Here is a 27,149-nt window from a genome sequence, read left to right as displayed (position 1 = left end):
CCAATTTCTTCTACTGCAAACTTCCAATAAACATATCCACCGTCAAGAATAAATAACAAGATATGAGAAACACGCAGTTCAAATTTAAAGTCGATCTAATGGTGAACGAATGAGACACTACTATTTGAAATTTACTGCTTTGCATAAAAACAGAAATTCTGTTTTCCCTCTTCTCTCTTAATTTGATGGCTACACTTTCTACCTCTCAATATGATTAATGGAGGATTTGAAGGAGGAGGAATATCTAAATTCTCCCGGAAAAGACACCTCAAAGAAGTATACCAGGTCGGAGAAAGCAGTCAACTGATCGACTTGCCCATCATCTCTTTCACTAAAGAAGATACATAAGGCCTACTGCCCGGGCATGACGACCCAGTGGTGATAACACTGATCTTGGCCAACGCTAACCTTCATCGCACCTTGATAGATCAAGGAAGCTCATCTGACATCCTGTTTAAATCCGCTTTTGACAAGCTCGGGTTAGAAGAAAAAGACCTAAAGGCCTACCCTGATAGCTTATACGGATTGGAAGACACCCCAATCCGACCTCTTGGTTACATCTCATTATACACCACCTTCGAAAAGGGTACCAGGTCTAGGACCTAGACTCCTATTGTTACCTCTTAGTTTGGTGCTGGCTAACTTTGATAGAGCGTCAGCCCGGGCATTGAATTCACGAGTTATATGTCGGACCTCACTTTCTATAAAGTGAGCAAGCTTTTTCTGGGTTTTGTCCAGGTATTTCTTCATAGTGGGGTCTTTAGTTTGATAGGTGCCATTGATTTTCGAAGTGATTACTTGCAAATCACTAAAAACTATCACTTTTTCTGCTCCGACCTCCTTGGCCAGCTTCAAGCCAACAAGTAAGGCTTCATACTCTACTTGGTTGTTGGAGGCAGGAAACTTGAACCTCAAGGATAACTCTATCCGAGTCCCTTGATCGCTTTCTAATATAATACCAGCCCCACTTCCAGCTTTGTTTGATGACCCATCCACATATAAACTCCACATGATGGGATTTTCTAGACTGTCAGTGTATTCAGCAACAAAGTCGGCCAAATATTGCGACTTAATGGCTGTCCGAGTTTCGTATCTGAGATCGAACTCGGACAGATCTACCATCCATGCAGAATCCTTCTGGCCAGGTCCCTTTTTTGTAGAATATGTTTTATTGCCTAATTGGTGCGGATTTTTAATGGTATGAGCTTAGAATTAAGGTCGGAGCTCCAAGATGTGAGGATAAGGGCATAACCAAATTTTTCTATCTTCTGGTAGTTCAACTCCGCCCCTTGTAAGGTTTTGCTGATGAAGTAAATAGGTTGCTGCCCCTTTTCATCCTCTCGTACCAGGGCCGAGGCTTTTACCCGTCTTCTTACTGATAGATACAGCACGAGTTCCTCCCCTTTGACAGGTCGGGTAAGTAGGGTGGTTGTCCCAAGAATGCCTTAAAGTCTTGAAAAGCCTGTTCGCACTCCGGAGTCCACTCAAATTGCTTCCCTTTTCTTAGGATTGAATAGAGGGGAAGTGACTTTAGGGGAGTGAAACCCCATAATGGTCCCTCAGATTGAGCTCGTGCACCAATGTTACCCCTGACTTTCGAAATGCTCTAATTGCACCCTTCAGATTGAGCTCCGTGCGAAATCCTGGTCCCTCCACCCAATTCCGGCATGATTCAGCCGCCGGAGCGCTGAACTGGCGGTTCCACCACCTCCACGTGGGCTTCATCACCCTCCACCATCACCATCGTTCCTCCTCTCCTCCCAACGGAGCCACTACCCTTCTCTCTTCTTCCAATCCTCCTTTCCTTTCTCCCTTCCTCAAGCATTGCTTCCTTCGTCACCTCCGTCACCTTATCGGCGAAGATCTTGTTGGCCAGGACGTAGGCCTGCCACTGGGCACGGTCGAAGCGGGCGCCGTGGCTGGGAGACATGGGAAGCATGTAATGGAACAGGGGCCACAGATAGTGCTTGCAGAATCCATGGTAGAATTTGTTATGAATTTCCCAAGGGAGGAAGGTGGGCACGCACCGGAACCGCTCTAGGAGCACCTGCGACACCTCGTCCTGCTCGGAAGCCTCCACGTCGGCCTTCAGGGACCCTACGTACAGGACCTCCACGTCGGAGGGGAACCCGTCCTTCAGCTGCAGATACAGGCTGTCGGCGTCGTACTCGAAGATCCATTTCTTCGTGTCTGAATCGCGCGTGGCTTTTATAGGGAGTTGGTTCGCAACGATGATTCTGCGTTCTTGAGGGGAGGGGAAACGGCGTCGTCGGATCCGCCGCTGGAGAGGCCGTCACGGCTGATCTGATATGAGTCCCGGGTGGGTTCTCCCGGAACCGCCATGAGGCTGGGTACGCGGCTCAGTGCCTGGTAATCATCCACCGATACCAAATTCAATAGCCATAAGCAAGATCGAGATAGCATTATCCGCAACAAGAAGAGAAAAGGCTATGATTGAGGAGGTGCGGGGTGAGTGTCTTGTTATTATAGGTGGGTGTTGGAGAGGAAGATCACGAATCTTTGAGTGATGGGAATCCAAGATACCGATGCACTTTCCATAAGAACAAGGCAGAATGAGAGAAGATGAAGAAGAAGAGAGTGCATCCGTGCGTGCGTGTGTTTGCAACAAAACTAACGACAGTGGTGCGGATAAGAACGAAGGAAGCAAGTGAGAGAAAGAGAGAGTCTCGGAAAGGTGACGGAGGTGATAAGGTGACGGAGGTGACGAAGGAAGCAATGCTTGAGGAAGGGAGAAAGGAAAGGAGGATTGGAACCGTTGGGAGGAGAGGAGGAACGATGGTGATGGTGGAGGGTGATGAAGCCCACGTGGAGGTGGTGGAACCGCCAGTTCAGCGCTCCGGCGGCTGAATCATGCCGGAATTGGGTGGAGGGACCAGGATTTCGCACGGAGCTCAATCTGAAGGGTGCAATTAGAGCATTTCGAAAGTCAGGAGTAACATTGGTGCACGGGCTCAATCTGAGGGACCATTATGGGGTTTCACTCGACTTTAGGGCTGATCCAGCCAAGAACCTAGACAGAGCCGCCAACCTTCCATTTAACTGTTGTACTTCTTTTATGCAGGTCAGACTCTTCATGTCAAGTATAGCTTGGCATTTGTTGGAGTTTGCTTCTATGCCTCTCTGAGTTAACATGAACCCTAGAAACTTCCCAACTTCTATCGTAAAAATGCATTTTGAGGGGTTTAACCTCATTTCATGCTTCCTTAAAGTAGAAAACATCTCAGAGAGGTCGGACAGTAGTGTCTCATCCTCTTGGGTCTTGACAAACATGTCGTCCACATAGACCTCCATTAGTTTTCCCATGTGGTTGGAGAACACTTTGTTCATCAATCGTTGGTATGTAGCTCCTGCGTTCTTTAACCCAAAGGGCATTACTACGTAACAATAATTTGCCTTTGGAGTTATGAACGAGGTTTTTTCTTGGTCTGGTGGTGCGAATTCAGAAAACTATCCACAACTTAACCGGCAAGTACACCGGGTCATCCAAGTAATACCTTAGGTGAGCGAGGGTCGATCCCACGAGGATTACTGGATTGAGCAATAATGGTTATCTAATTGGCTTAGTTAGGCAATCAGAAAAGGTTGATTGTTGGTTAAATTCGCATAAAACAATAAACAAGAGAGTAAAGAAAGCAATAATAGGTTTGGTGTAAAAACAGTGTGAGAAAACAGTTAAGGCTTCGGAGATGTTTACTTTTCTGGATTAAAAGTTCTTACCAACTATTTTAACAATACATGATTCATTTCATGACAAACTGAAATGACTAAATCCTAATGTCTTAGTGATTCAGTCTCCTCTAACCTTCATTAATTGCCACTCTCGTGGTCACTTAATTCCGATTAGAGAGTTAAGTTCAAAACTAGTTTATAGCCACAAAACCCTAATTGCCCAAAGCTAACAGGATTATATGTCACATATCTCAATTAGTTCATGTAATTAGCAATTTAGGAGGAATTTGTTTTCAAGCTGTTGTTCAAGCGAGATAACTCTCTCGAGAATCACAAGAACTCATGTAGAATAAAGGTCATACTCTCGTTCCACCCAGATTCATAAAATTAAAAACAAAAACAATTCTTGAAACTGAATCAGTACATTAATTAAAATAGAAAAGCAATAGTCTTAATCCATAGAAATAAACAGAGCTCCTAACCTTAACCAAAGAGGTTTAGTGGCTCATGACTTACAGAGAAAAATGTATGAAAATGCAGAAGAGAGAAGATCCCTTCTAGGAGAAGTTACCGCTTAGGGAAGAAGGAAGTCCCTTATTTGTAGTAAAAACCTCTAAGACTAAACCTAGAATTCAAATTCAAACTAAAACAAAACAAAATCAAATCTAATCAAATCAAATATTTTCTTAATGACTCTTTGACTAACTAATGATCCTCATAATAATTTAAGATTGGTGTCTGCAAATCTTCATTAATTACAAAGGTTTCTCGGGTCCAGAACTGGCAGTGGCTTGGGCGCTGGTTCTGTCTTTCTTGGGCACGAAACACCAGACTCGGTGTTTAGCGCCTTTCAATAGGGTGATTCCAAAAGAAAAGTATGGACTATTATATATTGTTGGAAAGCTCTGGAAGTTGGATTTCCAACGCCATTAAAACTGCATCAATTGGATCTTTGTAGCTCAATTTTTGCTCGTTGGAGTTCAAGGAAGTCAGGGTTGACAACATCCACTTTCTTCCTTTGTTTTTGCACAAAACTCTACCAAATTCGCCCGAATTTCACCTGAAATAATAAAAACACTAAAACAACTTAAAGTAGCATCTAAAGAGGATTTTAACACTAAAATATAACTAAACTTACTAAATTCTAACTAAAACTAACTAGAAAATAAGCAGAAAATAGGTATAAGATGCTCACGCATCATCTGGCTTATGCATCGGGATCTGATTATATCCTGAGTAGGCATCCATGAAGGAGAAATATCTGTATCCTGAGGCCGCATCGACGAGAGCGTCAATGCTGGGGAGCGGGTAAGGATCTTTAGGGCAGGCTTTGTTGAGGTCGGTATAATCAACGCACATTCTCCATATTCCATTTTGCTTTTTACCAATACAACGTTGGCTAGCCAGAGCGGATATTTTACCTCTCTTATAAATCCTGCTTCTAGCTGAGCCTACACTTGCTCTTCTACGACCTGTGTTCGTTCCGGTCCGAGCTTCCTGCGCTTCTGCTGAACGGGTCGGGAATCTGGGTATACGGCAAGCTTATGGCACATCAGGTTGGAATCTATGCCGGGCATGTCGGAAGCTTCCCAAGCAAAGAGGTCGGAGTTTTTCCTCAGTAATTCAACGAGTTGTTTCTTTAGGCTTTCCTCCAGGTTTGCCCCTATGTTCGTTATCTTGTTGAGGTGGTCTTCGATCTGGATCTCTTTCATTTGCCTTCTGGTCGAGGTCGTAGTTCTTCTCGAACTCGGACTCCACCTAACTCGATCGTATTGACTTCTTTGCCTTCCGAGCTGCCTTTTAAACTAAGGATCTCGTTATAGCATTTTTTTGCTAGTTTTTTATCTCCTTTGACATTGGCAATCCCTTTAGCTGTGGGAAATTTCATGCAAAGATATGGGGTGGAGACGACAGTTGCAAGTCTATTTAGGGTGGTCCAACCTATTAAAGCACTATAGTCTGAGTTCACGTCGAATATCAAAAGAGGAGGGCAACCCAAAAGCGTTGGCTATATCCAACCAGAACTTAGGATGGATGACTCCCATAGTCAACTATCTCAAATTTGATACACTTCCCGAGAATGAAATGGAGGCCAAAAGGCTTGTAAAGGAGGCACAAAATTACACATTGGTCTACAATGTCTTATACAAAAGATAGGATCTCAACACCCCTCTTAAAGTGCGTCCCAACCTCCAACATAAAGGAAGTCCTAGAGGACATCCACAGCGGCATATGTGGAAACCACCTAGGAGCTCAAGCACTAGCCAAAAAAAGTAGTCCGAGCCAGCTTCTTTTGGCGGACCTTGCAGAAGGAAGCGGCCGAGTTTGTCAAAACGTGCCCACGTTGCCAGAAACACGCTAATTTCCATGTAGCGCCTCTGAAGAACTCATTAGTGTGACCTCACCATGGCCGTTCGCAAAGTGGGGACTTGATCTACTCAAACCGTTCCCACAAGCACTAGGCCAAGTCAAATACCTCATAGTGGGATTGACTACTTTACAAAATGGATCGAGACAGAGCCCTTAGCAATAATCACTGCTCAAAGAAGTCAAAAGTTCTTATTCAAGAACATAGTCACAAGGTTTGGAGTCCCCCACTCCATCCCCACGAACAATGGGACCCAATTCACCGACTCAACTTTTAGGAACTTGGTGGCCGACTTAAAAATCAAGCACCAGTTCACCTCGGTAGAACACTGGTGCGGAATTTATAACCCAAAAATTAACCGGCAAGTGCACCGGGTCGTACCAAGTAATACCTCAGGTGAGTGAGGGTCGATCCCATGAGGATTGATGGACTAAGCAACAATGGTTAAGTGATTTACTTAGTTAGGCAAAAAGAAAAAAGTGTTTGAGAGTTCAAAAAGCATTAAACAGAAGACAGGCAAATAAATAAGTTGGGAATAAAATATGGAGAAACAGTTAAGGCTTCAGAGTTATCTATTTTCCAGATTGACTTTTCTTATTAATTTATTTTAATCATATAAGATTTAATTCATGGCAACTATATGTGACTAGACCCTAATTCCTTAGACCTTTCTAGTCTTCTCTAAAATTCATCAACCGCCAATTCCTTGGTCAATTAATTCCAATTAGAGGGTGAATTTCAATTCTAGTTATATGCAACAGAAATCCTAATTACCCAAATATAAGAGGATTATATGTTACGTATCCCGTTAAATTCAGATAAACTAGAAATTTAGGAGAACTTGTTTTCAAGCTGTTGTTCAAGTAAAGAGCTTTTCCAAGTTATACAAGAACTCAATTAGAAAGAGGGTCATACTTCCGTTCCATCCAAATTCATATAATAAAGAACGAAAACAATTCTTGAAATAGAAATCAATATATGAATTAAAATAGAAAAATAATAGTATCAATCCATACAATAGATAGAGCTCCTAACCTTAACAGTGGAGGTTTAGTTGCTCATGGTTCAGAGAGAAAATAAGAATTCTGATAAAATGTATTTTGGCTAAAGTGGAATCCCCCCAGAAGGGAAGTTTCTTTTCCCTTTTATATCTAATGCTCATTAATTTAAAATCTATTTCCTAAAACTAAAATAATATCTTTTCCTATTTTAAAATAAAAATTAAAGTTTAAATCAGAATTAATAGGAATCGGCGTTTTCTGCACTTCGCGCTTGTCACGCGTACGCGTCGATGGTCTTTTTCGCGTGTCACACATACCCGTCAGGTACGCGCATGCGTCGCCATGGAAAGCTCCAAATCACGCGCACGCGTCGTTCCTCACTGTCATCTCCTTTAATTCTTGTGCTGATTCCATTTGTGCAAGTTTCCTCTCCATCCTCTAAGCCATTCCTGCTCTATATGGCCTTCTTCTCTTTTTCTGCAGAAGCTTCATCAAATCCAACTAAATGCTACCTAAAATAAACAAAATTGCACAAGACTCAAAGTAGCATCTATAGTGGCTAAAAGATAATTAATTCTTGATTAAACTCAACAAATTAAATGCAAATTCACTAGAAAAAGATAGGAAAGATGCTCACGCATCACAACACCAAACTTGAATTGTTGCTTGTCCTCAAGCAACCAAACTAATATGGGCTTAGAATGTGAATTTGCATGAGAAGGAGAGTTCGATTGAGCTCATGTCTCTTCTTACAGTGGGGTCTACAACTGCAATCTTGAATAGTTTTGGCATCTCACTCTCCTTTGAATCAGAAGAATGTCACTGTCATTCGGAATTAGAATCCGGATAATATTATGAATTCTCTGGTCTTTTGTAACTCAATTTAATCCTTGAACACAGCAATTTTTCTTTGATTCTCTTTTCTTTGGTGCTTTGCACCTTGAGCCTAGCCGTGACTTTAAATGTTTTGTCTCAAGGATTACTTGACACAGAAACACCACAAGCACTTAACTGGGGAACTCTCTTTAAGTTCTGATTTTCCTTTCAGCTACTCCCAAACAGTGGTGCTCAAAGCCTTTGGCATACTCTGCTAATTGCAATTGATCTCGACTCTAAATATTTTGTCTCAAGGATTACTTGACACAAGAACACCACAAGCATATGACTAGGGAAACAACTCTTTGAGCTTTTAATCATGTCTGACCTCCCTAGTCATTGATGCTCAGAGCCTTGGACCTTGCTTTTATATCTTTTTTTTTCATTGCTGTTTCTTTTGCATCAAGGATTAAACTTTTACTTATTGCAGAGACTTCATAATAGTTCTCTAAATTCCTGTTCCTTGTACATCAACATTCTTTTATTCAAATTTAAATATGCACTGTTCATGTCATGCATTCAGAGTCACAGAAAATACCACCACATTTAAGTGAATAAGACTACTCTTCAATATAAACTCAATTTCTCATGCAATATATCACTTCTTTTTTTTTCTTTTTAGATTCAAGTTCAGTGAGCGGTACATGAAACAAATAGAAGAATGAAACTAATTTTAAGAACTGAAAGTACTAAGGACCATGCAGGCACTCAAAGCAACAGAAAATAGAAAACAACAAGATAAGAACGGAAGAGAAATAGAATGAAAGGAACTCAACCACCTCAGTTATGCTAGTGGCCATCTCATTCCTCCATGAAGAAAATAAACAGAAAAGCCATAAGCGAAGCGACAACACCAAACTTAAAGGTTTGCTTGTCCTCAAGCAAAGAAGAACTGAAAACAAAAAAATAGTATGATGAAAGAATCATAAAAGGATAAAAGAACAAGAGAGAATTAGGATCGGGGGGTAAATGAATTGAAATCAGGCGCTGAGGGGTTTAATTTGGGCGTCGTATGCGAGTACGCGTAAGGCACGCTTACGCATGGATTACGCTAATTTCAAGCGACGCGTACGCGTTTGGGACGCGTACGCGTGGATGGCCAGGAATGGAAAATGACGCGCACGCGTCAGGGACGCGTACGCGTGATGAAACTTGTGCTCCCAGCACCATTCCAGCCCCACACCATCATAACTCTCTGGCCATGCACCCATTTACGCCGTTTTTCAGGGTCACGCGTACGTGTTAGGGACGCGCACGCGTGGGCTGGTGAAAACGCAAGCAACGCGCTCGCGCGGGACGCGTACGCATGATGCGGCTTGTGCGCCCAGCACAGTTCCAGCCCCACTCTTGCTCAACTCTCTGTCCAATTTTTATTTTTCACGCACACACATATGACGCGTACGCGTCAGTGATGCTTGCGCGTCGTGTGTTCGTTTTTTTTTTTTGTCACCTGAAGTGTTCGGTTCCTGTTATAAAATAGCTACATGATCATAGAAACAGTAAAAACTCAATAAAAATCAAATAAGTAAGAAAACTACTACTACGAAAAATAACTAAGGATACGAAATTATCGGGTTGCCTCCCGACAAGCGCTTCTTTACCGTCACTAGCTTGACGGTCAGCTCCTCTAAGGAGGAGGATCATAGGGGCTCAGCTCTTCACCCCTTTCTTTGAACTTCTTTTCTTTGTCTCCATAAATTAGTTCAATATGCTCCAGAGAGAGGATTCTGTTTACTGTATAAATTCATACTGGATTCCTAGTCAACACCACCTTCATTCCTGGGGAGAAACCTTCAGTAGGGATCTTTTTATTTTTCCATCCCCTGGGTATTTTCTTCTTTTTGGGAACCTCCTCCTTGGTGGATGATGCATTCCTGACACCAAACTTAGGTTTGATGTCAGGAGGAATTTTATTGGTTGTCACTAAAGGAGGTTTGAGCTGCAGATTCTACTGTCCGTCATCAGGGGGTTTCTTGAAGGTTTGGAGTAATAAGCTCAGTCTACATGCACCTCTCTTCTTTACCTGCTGAATGTATATCTTTGAAGACATGAAAGACCAGTTGCTCATTATGCACTCTGAGCACTAATTCACCCACTTCTACATCAATTAGAGCTCTCTCAGTGGCTAGGAATGGTCTTCCTAGAATTATAGAGGCATTCTCATCCTCCCCTGTGTCAAGAATTACAAATTCTAATGGGAGGAAGAACTTACCCACTTTGACCAAGATATTCTCCACTAATCCGTATATAGGCTTCATAGATTTGTCTGCCATCTGTAATGCTATCTTTGTGGGTTGTGCCTCTTGGATTTGCAGCTTCTTCATCACAGATAAGGGCATTAGATTTATGCTTGCCCCCAGATCACATAATGCTTTCTCAAAGATTGTGCTCCCAATGGTGCATGGAATTTGGATGCTCCCTGGATCCGGCATCTTCCTTGGTAAGTTATTCTGAATGATGGCACTACATTCCTTAGTCAAAACCACTGTCTCATCTCCCTTTAAAGGCTTCTTCTTTGACAACAACTCCTTCATGAACTTGACATAGAGAGGCATTTGCTCCAAAACTTCAGCAAAATGAATATTGATTTGCAACTTTCTGAAGACTTCCAAAAACTTTGAAAACTGCTTGTCCTTGGTCTCCTTTTGAAGTCTCTGAGGATATGGTATTTTAGGCTTGTACTCAGGAGTCTTTGGTAGTGTAGGATAAATGTCAAGAGAGTCTGGGAATGGGTTGTCTGCACGCTTTGGAGGGACGTGCTCTACTTCTTCCTTATTCTCATCTGAAGCTTCTTTTTCAACTAACTCTCCATTGACCTTGGTCTCAGAGCCAGCTACTTTACTACTTCTCAATTGAATAACCTTGTAATCTTCTTTTTCAACTGGCTCCTCATTAACTTGTGCTTCTGTACTTGCTACTTGTCCACTTATCAAGGTGATAGCCTTGCATTCCTCTCTTAGATTTAGAATTGTGTTACCAGGAAGGCTATTAGTGGTCCTCTGACCAATTTCATTAACTTTTGTGGCTAATTGACCCATCTGGATCTCCAAGTTCTTGATTGATGCTCTGGTTTCCTGTCTAAAACTTGTCAATATTGCTTCCAAATCATTGTTCTGCTGGGGCTGAGAAGTTGCTTGCTGAGATGACTGAAACTGGTGGTTATTAAAATTCTTCTATTGAAAACCACCCTGAGAATTATTATTAAAATTTTGTGGCCTCTGAGGTTGCTCTCTCCACCCAAAATTTGGGCAATTTCTCCACCCCTGATTGTAGGTCTAAGAATAGGGATCATTATTGGGATTTCTAGGAGCACTCCCCATGTAATTGACCTGTTCAGAAGAGGATTGAGCATAACCATAATTATCATTTTGCACAAAATTACCTGTCATGTCATAAGAGACCTCTCGAGGTGGATTTTGGGTGTTGATAGCTGAGACTTGCATGCCACCCATCTGCTGAGTAAGTAAATTTATTTGCTGAGACATAAGCTTGTTCTGAGTAAGAATAGCATTAACAGCTTCCATTTCCAACATACATCTCTTTTGAGAAGTCTCTGAGTTCACAGAATTCCTGTTAGATGAGTATAAATATTGGTTGCTAGCAACCAATTTAATCAGCTCAATAGTCTCCTCCGGTGTCTTCTTCTTGTGCAATGACCACTTGCAGAATTATCTAAGCACATCTTGGATATTTCACCCAAGCCTTCATAAAAGATATCTAGTTGGGTCCATTTGGAGAACATGTTCGAAGGGCATTACCTAATCAGTAACTTGTACCTCTCCCAAGCTTCATAAAGAGTTTCACCATCCTTTTACCTGAAGGTCTGAACCTCCACCCTAAGCTTAGTCAGCTTCTTTGGTGGGAAAAATTTAGTAAGAAACTCAGTAACAACCTTGTCCCAAGTATCCAAACTCTCCTTGGGTCGGGAATCTAGCCATAACTTTGCTCCATTCCTCAGAGCAAACGGGAAGAGCATGAGTTTGTACACCTCTGGGTTCACTCCATTTGTCTTCACAGTATCACAAATCTGCAGAAAATTAGAAATAAATTGATTTGGGTCTTCGTGGGGAAGACCATGATACTGGCAGTTTTGTTACACCAGGGTGACCAATTGTGGCTTCAACTCAAAGTTGTTCGCAGCTATAGGAGGTACCACAATACTTTTTTCATAAAGATCTGCAGTAGGAGTAGAGTAAGAGCCAAGCACTCTCCTTTGTTCTTCATTCCCATTCAGATTTGCCACATTGGTATTAACAGCATTATTAGGATCCATAGTGGATTCTGCAGCCTTGCAGAGTCTTGCTTGTTGCAAATGCTGCCTGAAAGTCTTTTCAGGTTTAGGATCAAAGTCTAAAAGAGGTTTTTTGTCTCTGTTCCTGCGCATAAACAGACAGAAAATAAGAAAAGATGGGAATCTCTACGTCAGAGTGTAGAGAATTCCCAGTGAAGTATCCTGTGTAAAAGAAATAAAATAAAAATACTAAATAGAATATATAAATTTCAAAATTTGTAGGCAAAATTAGGAAAAAAATTTTGAAATTAATAAGAAAAATAAACAGAAAAAAAATTGAAATAAAAATAACTAGGGGACACCAAACTTAATTTCAGAAATTAAGAAAAAATATTAGTGTTATTTGCTTATTTATATTTTTTTTTTAAATATAATAAGCAAAATTTAAATAAAATTAAAACTAAAACACCTAATCTAAGCAATCAAACAACTGATAGTTGTTAATCACTATCAATCTCCGGTAACGGTGCCAAAAACTTGGTGCGGAATTTATAACCTACAAACTAACCGGCAAGTGCACCGGGTCGTACCAAGTAATACCTCAGGTGAGTGAGGGTCGATCCCACGAGGATTGATGGACTGAGAAACAATGGTTAAGTGATTTACTTAGTTAGGCAATCAAAAAAGAGTGTTTGAGAGTTCAAAAAGTATTAAACAGAAGACAGGCAAATAAATAAGTTAGGAATAAAATATGGAGAAACAGTTAAGGCATCAGAGTTCTATTTTTCGGATTGACTTTTCTTATTAATTTATTTTAATCATATAAGATTTAATTCATGGCAACTATATGTGATTAGACCCTAATTCCTTAGACCTTTCTAGTCTCCTCTAAAATTCATTAACCGCCAATTCCTTGGTCAATTAATTCCAATTAGAGGGTGAAGTTCAATTCTAGTTATATACCACAGAAATCCTAATTACCCAAATATAAGAGAATTATATGTCACGTATCCTGTTAAATTCAGATAAACTAGAAATTTAGGAGAATTTGTTTTCAAGCTGTTGTTCAAGTAAAGAGCTTTTCCAAGTTATACAAGAACTCAATTAGAAAGAGGTCATACTTCCGTTCTACCCAAATTCATAAAATAAAGAACGAAAACAATTCTTGAAATAGAAATCAATACATGAATTAAAATAGAAAAATAATAGTATCAATCCATACAATAGACAGAGCTCCTAACCTTAACAGTGGAGATTTAGTTGCTCATGGTTCAGAGAGAAAATAAGGATTCTGATAAAATGTATTTTGGCTGAAGTGGAATCCCCCCCAGAAGGGAAGTTTCTTTTCCTTTTTATATCTAATGCTCATTAATTTAAAATATATTTCCTAAAACTAAAATAATATCTTTTCCTATTTTAAAATAAAAATTAAAGTTTAAATCAGAATTAATAGGAATTGGCATTTTCTGCACTTCGCGCTTGTCACGCGTACGCGTCAGTCACGCGTACGCTCGATGGTCTTTTTCGCATGTCACGCGTACGCGTCAAGTACGCGCACGCGTCGCTGAGCAATCTTCGCTTTTCACGCTCACGCGTCAGGTACGCGAACGCGTCGTTCCTCACTGTCATCTCCTTTAATTCTTGTGCTGATTCCGTTTGTGCAAGCTTCCTCTCCATCCTTTAAGTCATTCCTGCTCTATATGGCCTTCTTCTCTTTTTCTGTAGAAGCTCCATCAAATCCAACCAAATGCTACCTAAAATAAACAGAATTGCACAAAACTCAAAGTAGCATCCATAGTGGCTAAAAGATAATTAATTCTTGATTAAAATCAACAAATTAAATACAAATTCACTAGGAAAAGATAGGAAAGATGCTCACGCATCAAACACCCTCAAGCTAATGGACAAGCTGAAGCAGCAAATAAAGTCATATTAGCTGGGCTGAAGCGCCGACTACAAGATGCAAAAGGAGCTTGGGTTGACAAGCTGCCTCAAGTATTGTGGGCATATCGTACTACACTCTACGATAGGAGAATCACCCTTCCGACTCGCTTTTGGAATAGAAGCAATGATTCCCATAGAGATAGACAAAGAATCGCCTAGGGTAATATTTTATAATGAAGGAGTCAATCCCCAGGCGCAAAGGGAAGAGCTCGACCTCCTCCCAGAAGTTCGAGAAAGAGCTCGGATTAGAGAAGAGGCCCTGAAGCAAAGGATGGCTCTAAGGTACAACCAAAAGGTGATCAAGAGAAGCTTTATCGCTGACGAAGGTAGTTAGCAATTCCTACTATAGATACACTGGCTGGTACCACCCAGGTATAACACACGTTCTAATATACTAAAAGCCTGCTTAAGGCCCTTTCTAACTTAAGCATCGGAGTTTCTTGTCGGTATCATCTCTACCTCCTCACGAGGAACTCGAACAGGTGGCACCTCAGCAACAAAAAGGTCGGATGTTGCTATCACGAGGGACCTGGACCTCATGTTCAGGCCCAAATCAACGTTTCAGATAACCCTCGGAACATTAACAGACATTAACAGAGGAGTACTGCGGTTTCTTCATTAACGCGTTCCAACGTAAACCGCTATACCCCGGTTTACGTGCATGCATAATCCGCGGATCCCCTTCGCAAATGCATTTGTATCCAAAAGTTATAATTCCATAAATTTGTAACCCAATTAATAGGGCAATTTACTTTAATCAACCAAAAGCATTTTAATATTACGCAGATCCCCCAAACTGTAAAAGTCCCAAGTTTTATTTCTATATAATAAATTCGATTTATCCAAATACGTACTAAATCGAACTCATGGGATTCGAATTGTATGCAAATGGATTTCATGAATAAATCGAAGCTAATGACTTCGAATTAAACAACCATGCTAAATCGAAACAAAAGGATTCGATTTATATATGCTATTAAATCGAATCCATTCAATTTGATTTATACTTTTACGTAGCATTTCAGGTAAAACGAAGCCATTAAGATCGATTTAGTATTATGGCACTACATGATTAAATCGAATGCACTTAATTCGATTTATACATTACTAACGTTTCTTTCCATTTTATCACTATTTCACATACAATGTTCATAAGTACACTTTTTTTTATCTATTATTCCATCAAATTGCATTGAGTGTCCATCATGTACATCTTTGTATTTTATATATAATATTTTTATTTGAGTAATTTACCATAATAAATAAAGTGGCTTCCAATATTATCAATATACACAATTTACAAAATGGATACCAAAATGCATTTTTCCCATAAACTATGTAAACCACGACAGGGGACTCGCGGTTTACAAATACACATAAACCGCTACAGGGGTTTCGCGGTTTACGTTCTAGGCCAAAATTAACATAATCTGCGAAAGGGGTGTCGCGGTTTATGTGTGAATGAGTAGTGTGCGTAAACCGTGACAAGGGTCCAGCGGTTTATGCGCTAGTATAAATACGCTTCAGGGTATCGCGGATTATTCATTTGTGGTTGTTTCCAGGTTTTTAGAGAGAGAATGAGAGGTTTTCTAGATAGAGAAAGATAAAAGTGTGGGTTGTTGAGCTTGTTCGGACCGGGACTATCGCGGAGGAATACAGTCTTTACAGGCTCAACGGCGTTATGTACGTTGCTGGCAGCATAAACGAAGAGGTTAGTTTGGTTATTTTTAGTTAATGTATTTCATATAATAGTTTTCCAAGGCTTGTGATTTAGGTATTTAAATTTAGATTTAAATTATTATTTTAAAATCATAAAATTTAGTATTTAATTAATTTAAATTAAAGTATTGAATCATTTATGCAAGTTTTATTGAATTTTGTGATTAGGAAATAGGAACTGTATGTTACCTATTTAAATTTTAATATTGTATTTTTGTGTTAGATTACTTTAAATTAGTGTTGGATTTTTTATTTATTTGGTTTCTTCTGTCACATGCTCCAACCGACTAGGTGTATTTATAGTTTCCGGAGGTAGCAGAATATGCCTCTGCATGACAGGATCATACCCTATCTGGAGAGGGCTGGTTTGTACCACCTGGCAAGGCTCAACGCGAGGTGGTTCTGGTTGGACGAGCCCTTAGTCAACGCTTTCATTGAGAGGTGGCGTCCTGAAACGCATACCTTTCATATGCCTTTTGGAAAGTGCACTATCACGCTGCAGGATGTAGCATACCAGCCGGGGATATCCGTGGATGGTTTACCTGTATCCGGGTAACTTATAGATTTTGAGAAGCTTATGGAAGAAGGTAACTCGTCGTGGGAATGGTTTCAGGAACTGTTTGGCGAGCTTCCACCACAGAATAACGTAACGCAGTATACAGTCCACTTCACCTGGTTTCATGAGAGGTTCAGGGTGCTGCCGGATGATCCTACAGAGGACACCGTACGCATATATGCACGGGCTTATATTATGATACTGCTTTCCACTCAGTTGTTCAGTGACAAGAGTGGAAATCGGGTTCATATACAGTGGTTGCCCTTTGTGGCGAGGCTTGATGATATAAGCAGTTATAGTTGGGGTCGGCAGCGTTGGCTTGGCTATATCGTTGCATGTGTCAGGTGGCCAACAGAAACGTGACAAACTTGGCAGGCCCCAAGCAGCTACTGCAATCATGGATTTTCAGGCAGTTTCCTAGCCTCAGGCTGCGGGGATTCGACACCTATTCCTTCCCATTGACTCCCAGGTATACATATCTGCACAGTTAGACTTGAACTGTAACTTTTTTTATTATGGTTCTACCTGTTAACTAGGTCATTAGCAATTTATACATGTGTATAACATTGTATTCGTTCAGGTGGGCCACCTACTTATCGACATCTGACCGCAAGGAGGAGAGAGTTATCCAGTGTCGCCTTCGTTGGACCGCTTAGGTGATCGAGATGTAAGTTTATTCATTTTGTTTCCATTTTTATCTAGTAAGTAACTATATATTTATTAGTTAATGGACGAACAGAGTGTTCTGTCAATGTTTGTAGATTGTTTGGGAGCCTTATGCTTCACTCGACATGATGGCCGTTGTTCATCCAGAGATTCTCACAGAGGAGCACAGTCGGTTATGGCACGCATGTACTTGCTTGATATACTTCGCCGTTATTGAGTGGCACCAGGTGGATAGGGTACTACCCCAGCTGGGTAGCGTTCAGCACAAGCCTAAATCGGCCTCGAATATAGACTGGCTCCATGCCAAGGATGGGAGGGGTGGGGACAGATGGTTCCCGAGCTACTATCAGGTATGGCACCTTAGTTAGCAGAACAGGGTTGATTTTGTTCTGAGTATCCCCCGGGTGTCTGATCCCGGGCCGTCGGCAGACTTTCTGAGATGGTGGTACAGAGTGGCCCATAGGTTTCTGTCGCCGAATTTCTTGATTGCCGATCCTAGGGAGGAGGAGATCAGTCAGGATGTTGTTCAGAAAGGTTCGTCACAGGCGCCTTCTAGGGTTTCGATGCCGGACGTGCCTGATAACAGGTGCGTGGAGAGGCGACGACGCATTGCTACCTGGGCTACAGACCGGGAGTGGCGATGGCTGGATGAGATGATTCAGGATGACACGGCTGGTGGCGACGGAGTAGGACATGTCGATCACCGTGTCTGGCGTGGCCGTCCTCAGCGTCGGGGTGGTGCATCAGGGGTTGCATCTGGTGGTCCTGGTGATAGACCCACTGAGCAGGCAGGGACGCGGTCCCAGGAGGTTCCTTTTACACATGTTTCAAGCTCCCGGAGATACCATGAGATCCATGGACAGATGTATGATGACCTGGCGGGCCCGACTTTCACGATGGATAGGGACGATCAGGTCGGCAGTTCACAGTTCTATTCCGACTTTACAGATCTCATCCGAGATGACGACCCTCCGCATTTTCAGCACCAGACCCCACAGGATCGAGTGCCGGAGTCCCAGCCCCAGATGGACGTTGTGTAGGGGTACCGTCCAGATATGGAGGAGATTCAGCGGTACCAGCCACAATTTTATGTAGACCTGAATGAGCCTGTTAGCAGCCCGTATGACAGTTGGTTCAGCATGGGAGGGACGCCTCCATCTGCATATAGTGTGGGTATGCCCGTCGATCCTCCAGCACAGCAGCGCTAGAGGCCAACCAGAGTGAGACGGGCTGCTCGATGTGGTACAGGGTCGCATCTCTTAAGCGCATTCGGGAATGACTCTCACCAGGAGGATGAGGACAGGCAGGAGCTGCTGCTGTTTATTTTATGTTTTCATTGATGATACCTATGTATGTCTGATTTGTCATGTACTTTTGTATTATGTGATGGTACTTAGTTTATTTCCATGGACTTATGTATGTGTTATGTATGTTTTTATTTACCATGGACTTAATTTATTTTATGTTTCTGTACACTGCTCATTCACACATAAACCGCTGGACTCCTGTCGCAGTTTATGTACACTACTCATTCACGCATAAACCGTGACACTCCTATCGCGGATTATGTAATTTTGGCCTAGAACGTAAACCTCGGGTCCCCTGTCGCGGTTTACATAGTTTATAAAAAAATATATTTTGGTATCCATTTTGCAAATTGATTGGAAGCCACTTTATTTATTATAGTAAATTGTTCTTTTTACTTTATATCAATTTTAGATTTATAGATTTTTTACCTTATAAAAAAAGTAGTGATAATGAATAGAAATGTATCATTTATATAAGTACTTAAAATAAAAAAATTAAATTAAAATAATTTAGACTTTAAAATAAGTTAAATAATATTTATACACAATTGCATAACGATTAATTTAGTATTTAATTTTTTATATATATATAATATTTTTACAAAAAATGAGTACTAATAATACAAGAATATCAAAAATCTCTAAAATGAGTACATAAAATACCAAAAATTTATAATAATAAAAATTCAAAAATATTAAAAAATAAAAAAATATATATAATAAATCAATGCAATCGATTTACCATTGGCCAGAATCATGTATAAATCGATTTACTATAAATTTTTGTTTTTTTTTTTAATCTGATTTACTATGAATTTTCGTTTTTTTTTTATTTTTAATACTTTTGAGTTTTTTTATTATTATAAATTTTTGATAGTGTATTCTTTACTTTAGAGACTTCTAATAATTTTGTAGTATTAGTACTCATATTTTTAATAAAATTATTATAAAAAATTAAATACACTAAAAATATTATATCAAAAATTAAATACTAAATCCTTATACAATTGTGTATAAATATTGTTTAATTTATTTTAAAATTTAAATTATATTTTTAACTTAATTTTTTGGGTAAAAAACCTTAATAAGCCAAGTCAAGAATCATGTAACGTAAATACGCCAAAGCGAAAATCGTTTCAGCAATAAGCCAAATGATATTTTTATATAATTCGAACCATGCTGGTTCGAATTCCATTTCTACATAATTCGAACCAGCTTGGTTCGAATTATACACAAACACATGCATACACGTAATTCGAACCAGCTTGGTTCGAATTACACACAGTAATTTATTGTATAATTCGAATTATGATTTTAAAAAATTAATAATTTATTTAAAAAAATTTATTAAAAAAATTAATAATTTAAAAATTAAAAAAATATATATTTTTATTTCATACGTTAAAAAAGCTAACAAAATATTTAATTACGAGACTTCTTTAAAATATTAATGAGCTATCAATTCGAATTCCATACAATACTTTTCTGTCCATTTTTAATAGTTCATGAATATTTTTTAATAAATTTTTTTAAATTATAGTACAAAAAATATTTTATCCTATGCAAAACAATTAAAAAAATGGCTTAAAAAATGTTAGGAGTACTATAAAAATTTGTAATGTTATAATAACTTAGGTAAATACATGCATGTACTCAAATTTTAAATAAAATACTCTACATAGTCAATAATAATTTAGAAATGAAAGAAAATATTTTATTCCATACAAAATAATTAAAAAATATATTTTATTCTATACAAAATAATTTTAAAAAATAGCTTAAAAGATGTTATGAGTACTATAAAAGTTTGTAATATTCTAGTGATTTAGGTAAATACATGATAAAAATATTTTTTCTTTAATTTCTAAATTATTAGTGACTATGTGGAGTATTTCTTTAATGTCCTAAGTCATTAGGACATTACAATTTTTTATAGTACTTCTAACATCTTTTAAGCCATTTTTTAAATTATTTTGCATAGAATAAAATATTTTTTTGTGGTATAATTTAAATAAATTTATTAAAAAATATTCATGAGCTATCAAGAATGGGCAGAAGAGTATTGTATAGAATTCGAATTGGTCACCATATCATTTGAATCAGAGTAATTCGAACTTCCCTATGCGTAATTCGAATATGTAATATCTCACCATATAATTTAAATAATTTTATTAAAAAATTATCATGAATATTTTTTAATAAATTTATTTAAATTATACCACAAAAAAATATTTTATTCTATGCAAAATAATTTAAAAAATGGCTTAAAAGATGTTAGAAGTACTATAAAAATTTGTAATGTCCTAATGACTTAGGACATTAAAGAAATACTCCACATAGTCACTAATAATTTAGAAATTAAAGAAAAAATATTTTTATCATTTATTTACCTAAATCACTAGAATATTACAAACTTTTATAGTACTCATAACATCTTTTAAGCCATTTTTTAAAATTATTTTGTATAGAATAAAATATATTTTTTAATTATTTTGTATGGAATAAAATATTTTCTTTCATTTCTAAATTATTATTGACTATGTAGAGTATTTTATTTAAAATTTGAGTACATGCATGTATTTACCTAAGTTATTATAACATTACAAATTTTTATAGTACTCCTAACATTTTTTAAGCCATTTTTTTTAAATTGTTTTGCATAGGATAAAATATTTTTTGTACTATAATTTAAAAAAATTTATTAAAAAAATTTATTAAAAAATATTCATGAACTATTAAAAATAGACAGAAAAGTATTGTATGGAATTCGAATTGATAGCTCATTAATATTTTAAAGAAGTCTTGTAATTAAATATTTTGTTAGCTTTTTTTAACGTATGAAATAAAATTTTTTTTTTTAATTTTTAAATAATTAATTTTTTTAATAAATTTTTTTAAATAAATTATTAATTTTTTAACATCATAATTCGAATTATACAATGAATTACTGTGTGTAATTCGAACCAGCAGTGTAATTCGAACCAAGCTGGTTCGAATTACGTGTATGCATGTGTTTGTGTATAATTCGAACCAAGCTGGTGTGTTTGTGTATAATTCGAACCAAGCTGGTTCCAATTATGTAGAAATGGAATTCGAACCAGCATGGTTCGAATTATATAAAAATATCATTTGGCTTATTGCTGAAACGATTTTCGCTTTGGCGTATTTAGCTTATTGCTGAAACGATTTTCGCTTTGGCGTATTTACGTTACATGATTCTTGACTTGGCTTATTAAGGTTTTTTACCCTAATTTTTTTATTTTAAGTACTTATATAAATAATACTATTTTTACCTATAAATCTAAAATTTAATATAAAGTAAAAATATTATATTTTTTTATAAAGCTAAAATTGATATAAAGTAAAAATATTATATATAAAATATAAAGATGTACATGGCTGGATTTGTGAATAATAAATAAATAAACAAAAAAGTGTATTGTGATAAAATGGAAAAAAATCGTAACGTCATACATACTAAATCAATGCGCATTCAGGGAGCGCCTCGAATATTAAAACATTCCCATAAATAAATAAATATTAGGCATAAACTTTTTAATTAAGTCAGCTATTTTTTTCGTGAATAAATCTTTGAACTAAATTGGTGGGATGCGCCAGGCCCAGGCGATAGTGTAAGGCCTAGGCGACGTCCGATGGGCCCAGTAGCAAGCTACTGTAGTGGCCCATCCCCCTCAAAAAATAAATTTAATATCGTGTGGGCCAATGACCCACATATCAGATATTAAACTGATAAGAACAGATACTACACTTGATCTTAGCCAAAAGGCCGAGAAAGGTATGCTTTGTCACATATTCATTTCTTTCTTTTATACCAATGCCTTCCCTCTTTCCTCTTCTGCGCCGCTGATGTGGGACTTCTTAAGTAGTTCAAAGCCATACACCACAAACTGACTAAACCTTTCTACCAATCTTTCTTCCAACACGATTAACAAATCTGGTCTCACCGTATTCACACAAGAAAATTCTAACAAAATAATCCATGTTTACCTATATATATAAATATAAAAGTAGATTGTAGAATCTGAACAACAACACAGTAGGTAGGTTCCATTGTGTCATTCAAAAACAGCAAAACTAAACTAGTTGCTGAGTTACCAATACAATCACACAAACAAAAATATCAAGACTATATCTATGCCTTTGAGATACTGATTATTGACACTCAATGGAAGGCATTCTGCTGCAGTTTGCAAGAAGGAATGAAGGGGCTTCTGAGAATTTACATCTTGTGTGCTGATTCCTTTGGTTGACCGGAACGGGTATTGAGTAGTGGTTGTAGAGCTTTCACTACAATGCTCATGTTTGGCCGGAACTCGGCTTCATATTGGACACACAACGCAGCAACAGCAGCCAACTTTAACAACAAACATATAAAACAAATAAGTGAGACATAACAATTCTCCTTAACACAAATATGTGTTTGCCAAAGATGGGAAAAGGAAGGTTAAAACAACATGTATTTCATTCTAAACTTCAGGAATAAGAGTGTTTTGAAATAATCTAATTATGTACCTTTGCAACTGCCTTTGGAGGGTAGTCTCCCTTTAATCTAACATCAACACACTGCTTCACCTTATCTTCACTAAGCCTTGGTGTTGCCTAATATAACCCAGCAAACAAAAATCATAATGTTAAAACCTCAAAAATTAAATCAATTTAAGTTGTACAAGACACACCAAAATTTTAACAGAAAAAAAACCCAGTAAGTATCAGTACCCATGTCACAAGGCTTTGCTGTCCTCGAGGCAGCGTGTGATCAACAGGTTTACGGCCAGTTAACAGCTCCAGCAATATCACTCCGAAACTATACACATCACTCTTGGCAGTGAGTTGTCCAGTCATTGCATATCTGCCATCCACAAAAAAAAAATGTACAATAAGATGTTGAAGTTCACTACACTTCACTATCCATAGATATTACTGATTTAGTAATTTGCCCAATCTTTACTGTGTTTCAATTACTTTCTATCATGTTAATTGTAAAAACTTAAACTTCTTTTTAACATTCTTCATTGCGTGAAAAAGTACATTCATTTTACCAAAGTCCAATCAACATTTGTGTTAAGAACTTACTCTGGAGCATGATAACCAAAGGTTCCTAGAACACGGGTAGAATGGAGACGCGCTGCAGCATCCGGGTTTTGATTTGACAAATCAAAATCAGCAATCTTCGCAACATCATCATCAAAAAGCATTATGTTGCTCGACTTGATGTATCGATGGATGATATGAATCTCTGCCTTCTCATGAAGATATTCAAGTCCTCTGGCCGCTCCAACAGCAATTTTGACTCTTTGAGCCCATGAGAGAACTGGACCAGGCTGCGCACCCTTCACGCCTTTACGTCCTATATTATCCACAGTTCTAGTAAGACTTGATGCCACAATGAAGAAAGCAATGGATATACTTATTATCTAATTTCAACTCACTTGGTAAAGAAAACATTACAAAAGACTAGTCCAGTTTCATTCACAAGGATCACAGATTCCAATCAACCAGCATTAGTCCTAATTTTACAATAACAAGCTATGCATAAAACTATGAACAATATGGTATTATTATTACTTATTACTAACCATGTAGAATATCATGAAGGGATCCTTTAGGAGCATACTCATAGGCAAGGGCGCGAAGAGGACCATCAACACAATAGCTAACAAGTTCAACAACATTTTCATGCTTTAACCTCGATACGATTGAGACCTACATAAGTTCAAAATCAAGGGTACTCAACATACAAAAAGTTGATAATTTGCTATGTTATGGATCATTGAAATTGAAACTGCATTGAACTGAACCTGTGCAAGAAATTCTTGGTCTGGTTGCCTGCTGGAATCTAACTTCTTAATTACAACATCACGGCCATCTTTCAATGTCGCGCGATACACTTTCCCATATGCACCCTCACCAATGAAACATTTTGCCCCAAAATTGTCTGTCAAAGACTTCAATTCATCTAATGAAAGGGAAGGGACGGCAATCGGTTTGAATTCTATAATCTTAGGAGTGGTTACTGCAGTTTGTCTGGCACTATAACCGGTATTCCCTACATTGAACAAATGAAATTAAAGCAGCAAGAAAGTAATTCAGTGAACACATAAGCCATTAAACTTTATAACAGAAAATCTTGAAACAGAAATTGTAAAGACCAGGGGCGAAAATGAAGGAAATAGTGTACCAGTAGAATTTGTTGGCATTAAGGATCGGTTATCAGAAGGTTTATAACTATCATCTTGTTTGCAGAAGCCAAAGCAACCCATGGTCCTCTCTATTCTAGAGGTAAATTTCAGTATCAGTGGTTAAATCATTGCAAGCAATATCAACAAGACTAATCACTAAACTAAGAACCTTCATTACAGAAACCCCTTATTGTTTTTGCTCTCATGCATGAAAACAGACAATAACTAAAAAAAACAAACCAATACTGCATAAATTACCATGGTTTAAATTTTGCAAAATATATAAAATCACTAAAAAGTGAAAACACTTAATTTCAAACCAAGTTCACAAGTTATAGAATTTACAATAAATGTAATGAAAAGAGTTTCAAAGGAAACTAGGACTAAAATTAATAGTACTTAATTACTTATTGTATCTTACATAAACATAACCGCACCTTAAACAAAACAGTAATTGAGGGATTCCAACTTCACATGTTTGAATCCATATATATATTATTATATTATCATTCACAGAAAAGGGCTAGCAAGAAAAATATTTTAAGAACAAATAAATAAAAGAAGAGGGAGATAAACATGCAGAAACTAATTGACAGAAGAAAAATTGAAATTTCTGGGTTTTGATAAACAGAGTAAATAACAAGAGTGCCGTTTCTTACATTTACAGTTACAGAGACACAGTAATCTAATCTAAGCCTCACTCTCTATCACAGAGAAACAAGAGTTGTAGACAATAATACCAGTCCTGAACCCTGATTAGTGATGATAATTCCAACGTATTTTTTAGAGAGAAAGAGTAACGGAAAAAGCACGCAAGGAATCAAAAAAAAAAAAAAACGCGGAACATGAGTGTGCATGGACTGGTCAAAACCCAAAACCATGGACTAAAACTTCATAGTTTGAAAGAGAAAAATTCTTCTCACCCTTTAGACTTGTGAAGTAACAGAGAAAGAGGAAGAAAGTAAGAGGGGCAAATATGGAAACAAAGAAAAGAATGAATATTCGGTTTGAATATGGCAACAGGGGCGTTCTGTTTTTGTTTGGCTAGTAGTTATTGTGCATTGACTTCACCGAGAAGAAGAAGAAGGAGGAAAGTGTGTCGTAATTGTAAGCGATAATAATATCAAACTTTTAAAAAAGAAAGAGAAAATGTTAAACTAAAACAACTGTAATGAAATGAATATAAAGGCGAAACACCCGCTTGCCAGTTTCCATTATGGCGGATTGTTACGTGCCCGTAATCTTTTACTTTTTGGACCCGCTTTTCTTTTTCTTTTTTTATTTTTAAATCATTTTTTCATTAAATTTAATTTTGCCACAAGACGTGAACCATAGTTGATCGTCACTTTATCGTATTCGTTTTTTGAGGATCGTTTATATAATAATTGCAAAAATAATTATTTTAATGTATAATTAATAATTAAAAATTATTAAATAATAATTTAATTAAATATATTAAATTATTTAATAATTTTTAACTATTAATTTTATATTTTATTATTACGAAAATATTTCATTTAGAGTACATATAATATCTTTTTATATTATAATTAAATATATTAAAATAAAATTATAAATAAGCTAATTACTAAGATTTTGGTCCTTTCATTGTTTGGATTTTTATAAATAAATCAAACAAATTATTTATTTACTAATATATTTTTCTTTAATTATTTATATTTTTATTTATTATTTATTCCATTTACAATAACAATGAAATAAAAATACACATATTTTGTTATTACTGCTGACGAAATACATTCAAAATAGTATTTGTCCCTATCCGTTTGCAATAACATGAAACATGTAATAAGTTTTTATTACTTATTAGGAGATATTTAATTAGGTAATGTAGTTGGATATGTAGATTGAAGAAATGATAATCGGATATAAATATCAAGAGATGTCTGACTTGATTCAAGTTGATTAAGTTTACCAAGTCTCGCTCCCTCGGGCCTCATTAATATATTTCCAACTACTCATAGATAAGATTGAGCACAAGTGATTACATTTTTTAGCTTGAAGGGAAGAAGAAAAAAGAAAATCTAGATAATGTATAATTTTGTTTTTATTCTCCCATTTTCAAAAAGACAAAAAGGAAAATTAATTGATTTTTTATATTAACTATGAAACTTTTGGTTATATATCAACATTTCTAAAAGTATTAGTTTTCTACTTTCTTAGTACCAATTTTAAGTTACGTTATCCTTAGATTAACTCAAAGTTAATATCATTAACAAAATTTTACTTTATTCAATCAACTTAAATTTGGCAAATAATGTGTATGTTGAACCCTAATATTAAGGGTAAATATCCTTTTTGATCCTAACTTTTTATCCAAGAGACGACGCACATCTTAATCTTCCTGATATTTCATACAAGCCTCTATTTATGCAAAGAAATGTACACATCGACCCTTGTTACCGGATGCCAATGAGTTGCCCGTGTGACATGTCTGTTGTTGTCTGACGTATCATGCCATAATGTCAGGTGGCAAAACGAAGTTGTGAATGGGACTAAAACTCCCCTCCCCCTCCCTGGATTCCAAACATTGTCGTTCATAAATAGCCTAGCCGTATTTATATTACTCT

General features: G+C 37.4%; 1 protein-coding gene, 1 non-coding gene and 1 pseudogene across 5 annotated transcripts; 1 reads left to right on the top strand and 2 right to left on the bottom strand.

Annotated features, from left to right (window-relative positions):
* The first annotated feature begins 17,614 nt into the window (after positions 1-17,614).
* On the top strand, positions 17,615-18,259 carry LOC148578521 (uncharacterized; annotated as a pseudogene).
* A 3,703-nt stretch (positions 18,260-21,962) lies between these two features.
* On the bottom strand, positions 21,963-22,158 carry LOC148578520 (U2 spliceosomal RNA). Its single transcript, XR_015903948.1, has one exon. It is a non-coding gene; the product is annotated as a U2 spliceosomal RNA (small nuclear RNA).
* A 183-nt stretch (positions 22,159-22,341) lies between these two features.
* On the bottom strand, positions 22,342-25,712 carry LOC107635423 (pto-interacting protein 1). 4 transcript variants are annotated; one of them, XM_088501816.1, is made up of 8 exons: positions 25,482-25,712; positions 24,558-24,652; positions 24,178-24,425; positions 23,956-24,082; positions 23,453-23,726; positions 23,096-23,228; positions 22,892-22,978; positions 22,342-22,733 (listed from the first exon to the last, which is right to left on the bottom strand). In XM_088501816.1, exons 2-8 carry the CDS (start codon positions 24,637-24,639, stop codon positions 22,599-22,601), a joined length of 1,086 nt encoding a protein of 361 aa, XP_088357942.1. In that variant the 5' UTR covers positions 24,640-24,652; positions 25,482-25,712; the 3' UTR covers positions 22,342-22,598. The 4 variants fall into 4 exon arrangements, with proteins under 4 accessions (XP_088357942.1, XP_088357943.1, XP_020958594.1 ...); XM_088501817.1 differs by having other exon boundaries at positions 24,558-24,647; XM_021102935.2 differs by having other exon boundaries at positions 25,218-25,492.
* Positions 25,713-27,149: the final 1,437 nt, after the last annotated feature.

The sequence above is a fragment of the Arachis ipaensis genome, chromosome B1, assembly GCF_059453495.1.
Source record: "Arachis ipaensis isolate K30076 ecotype BB chromosome B1, ASM5945349v1, whole genome shotgun sequence".
NCBI lineage: Eukaryota > Viridiplantae > Streptophyta > Magnoliopsida > Fabales > Fabaceae > Arachis > Arachis ipaensis.
Note: the sequence above shows the minus strand (reverse complement) of the source record. Positions and strands in the feature narration are given on the sequence as shown.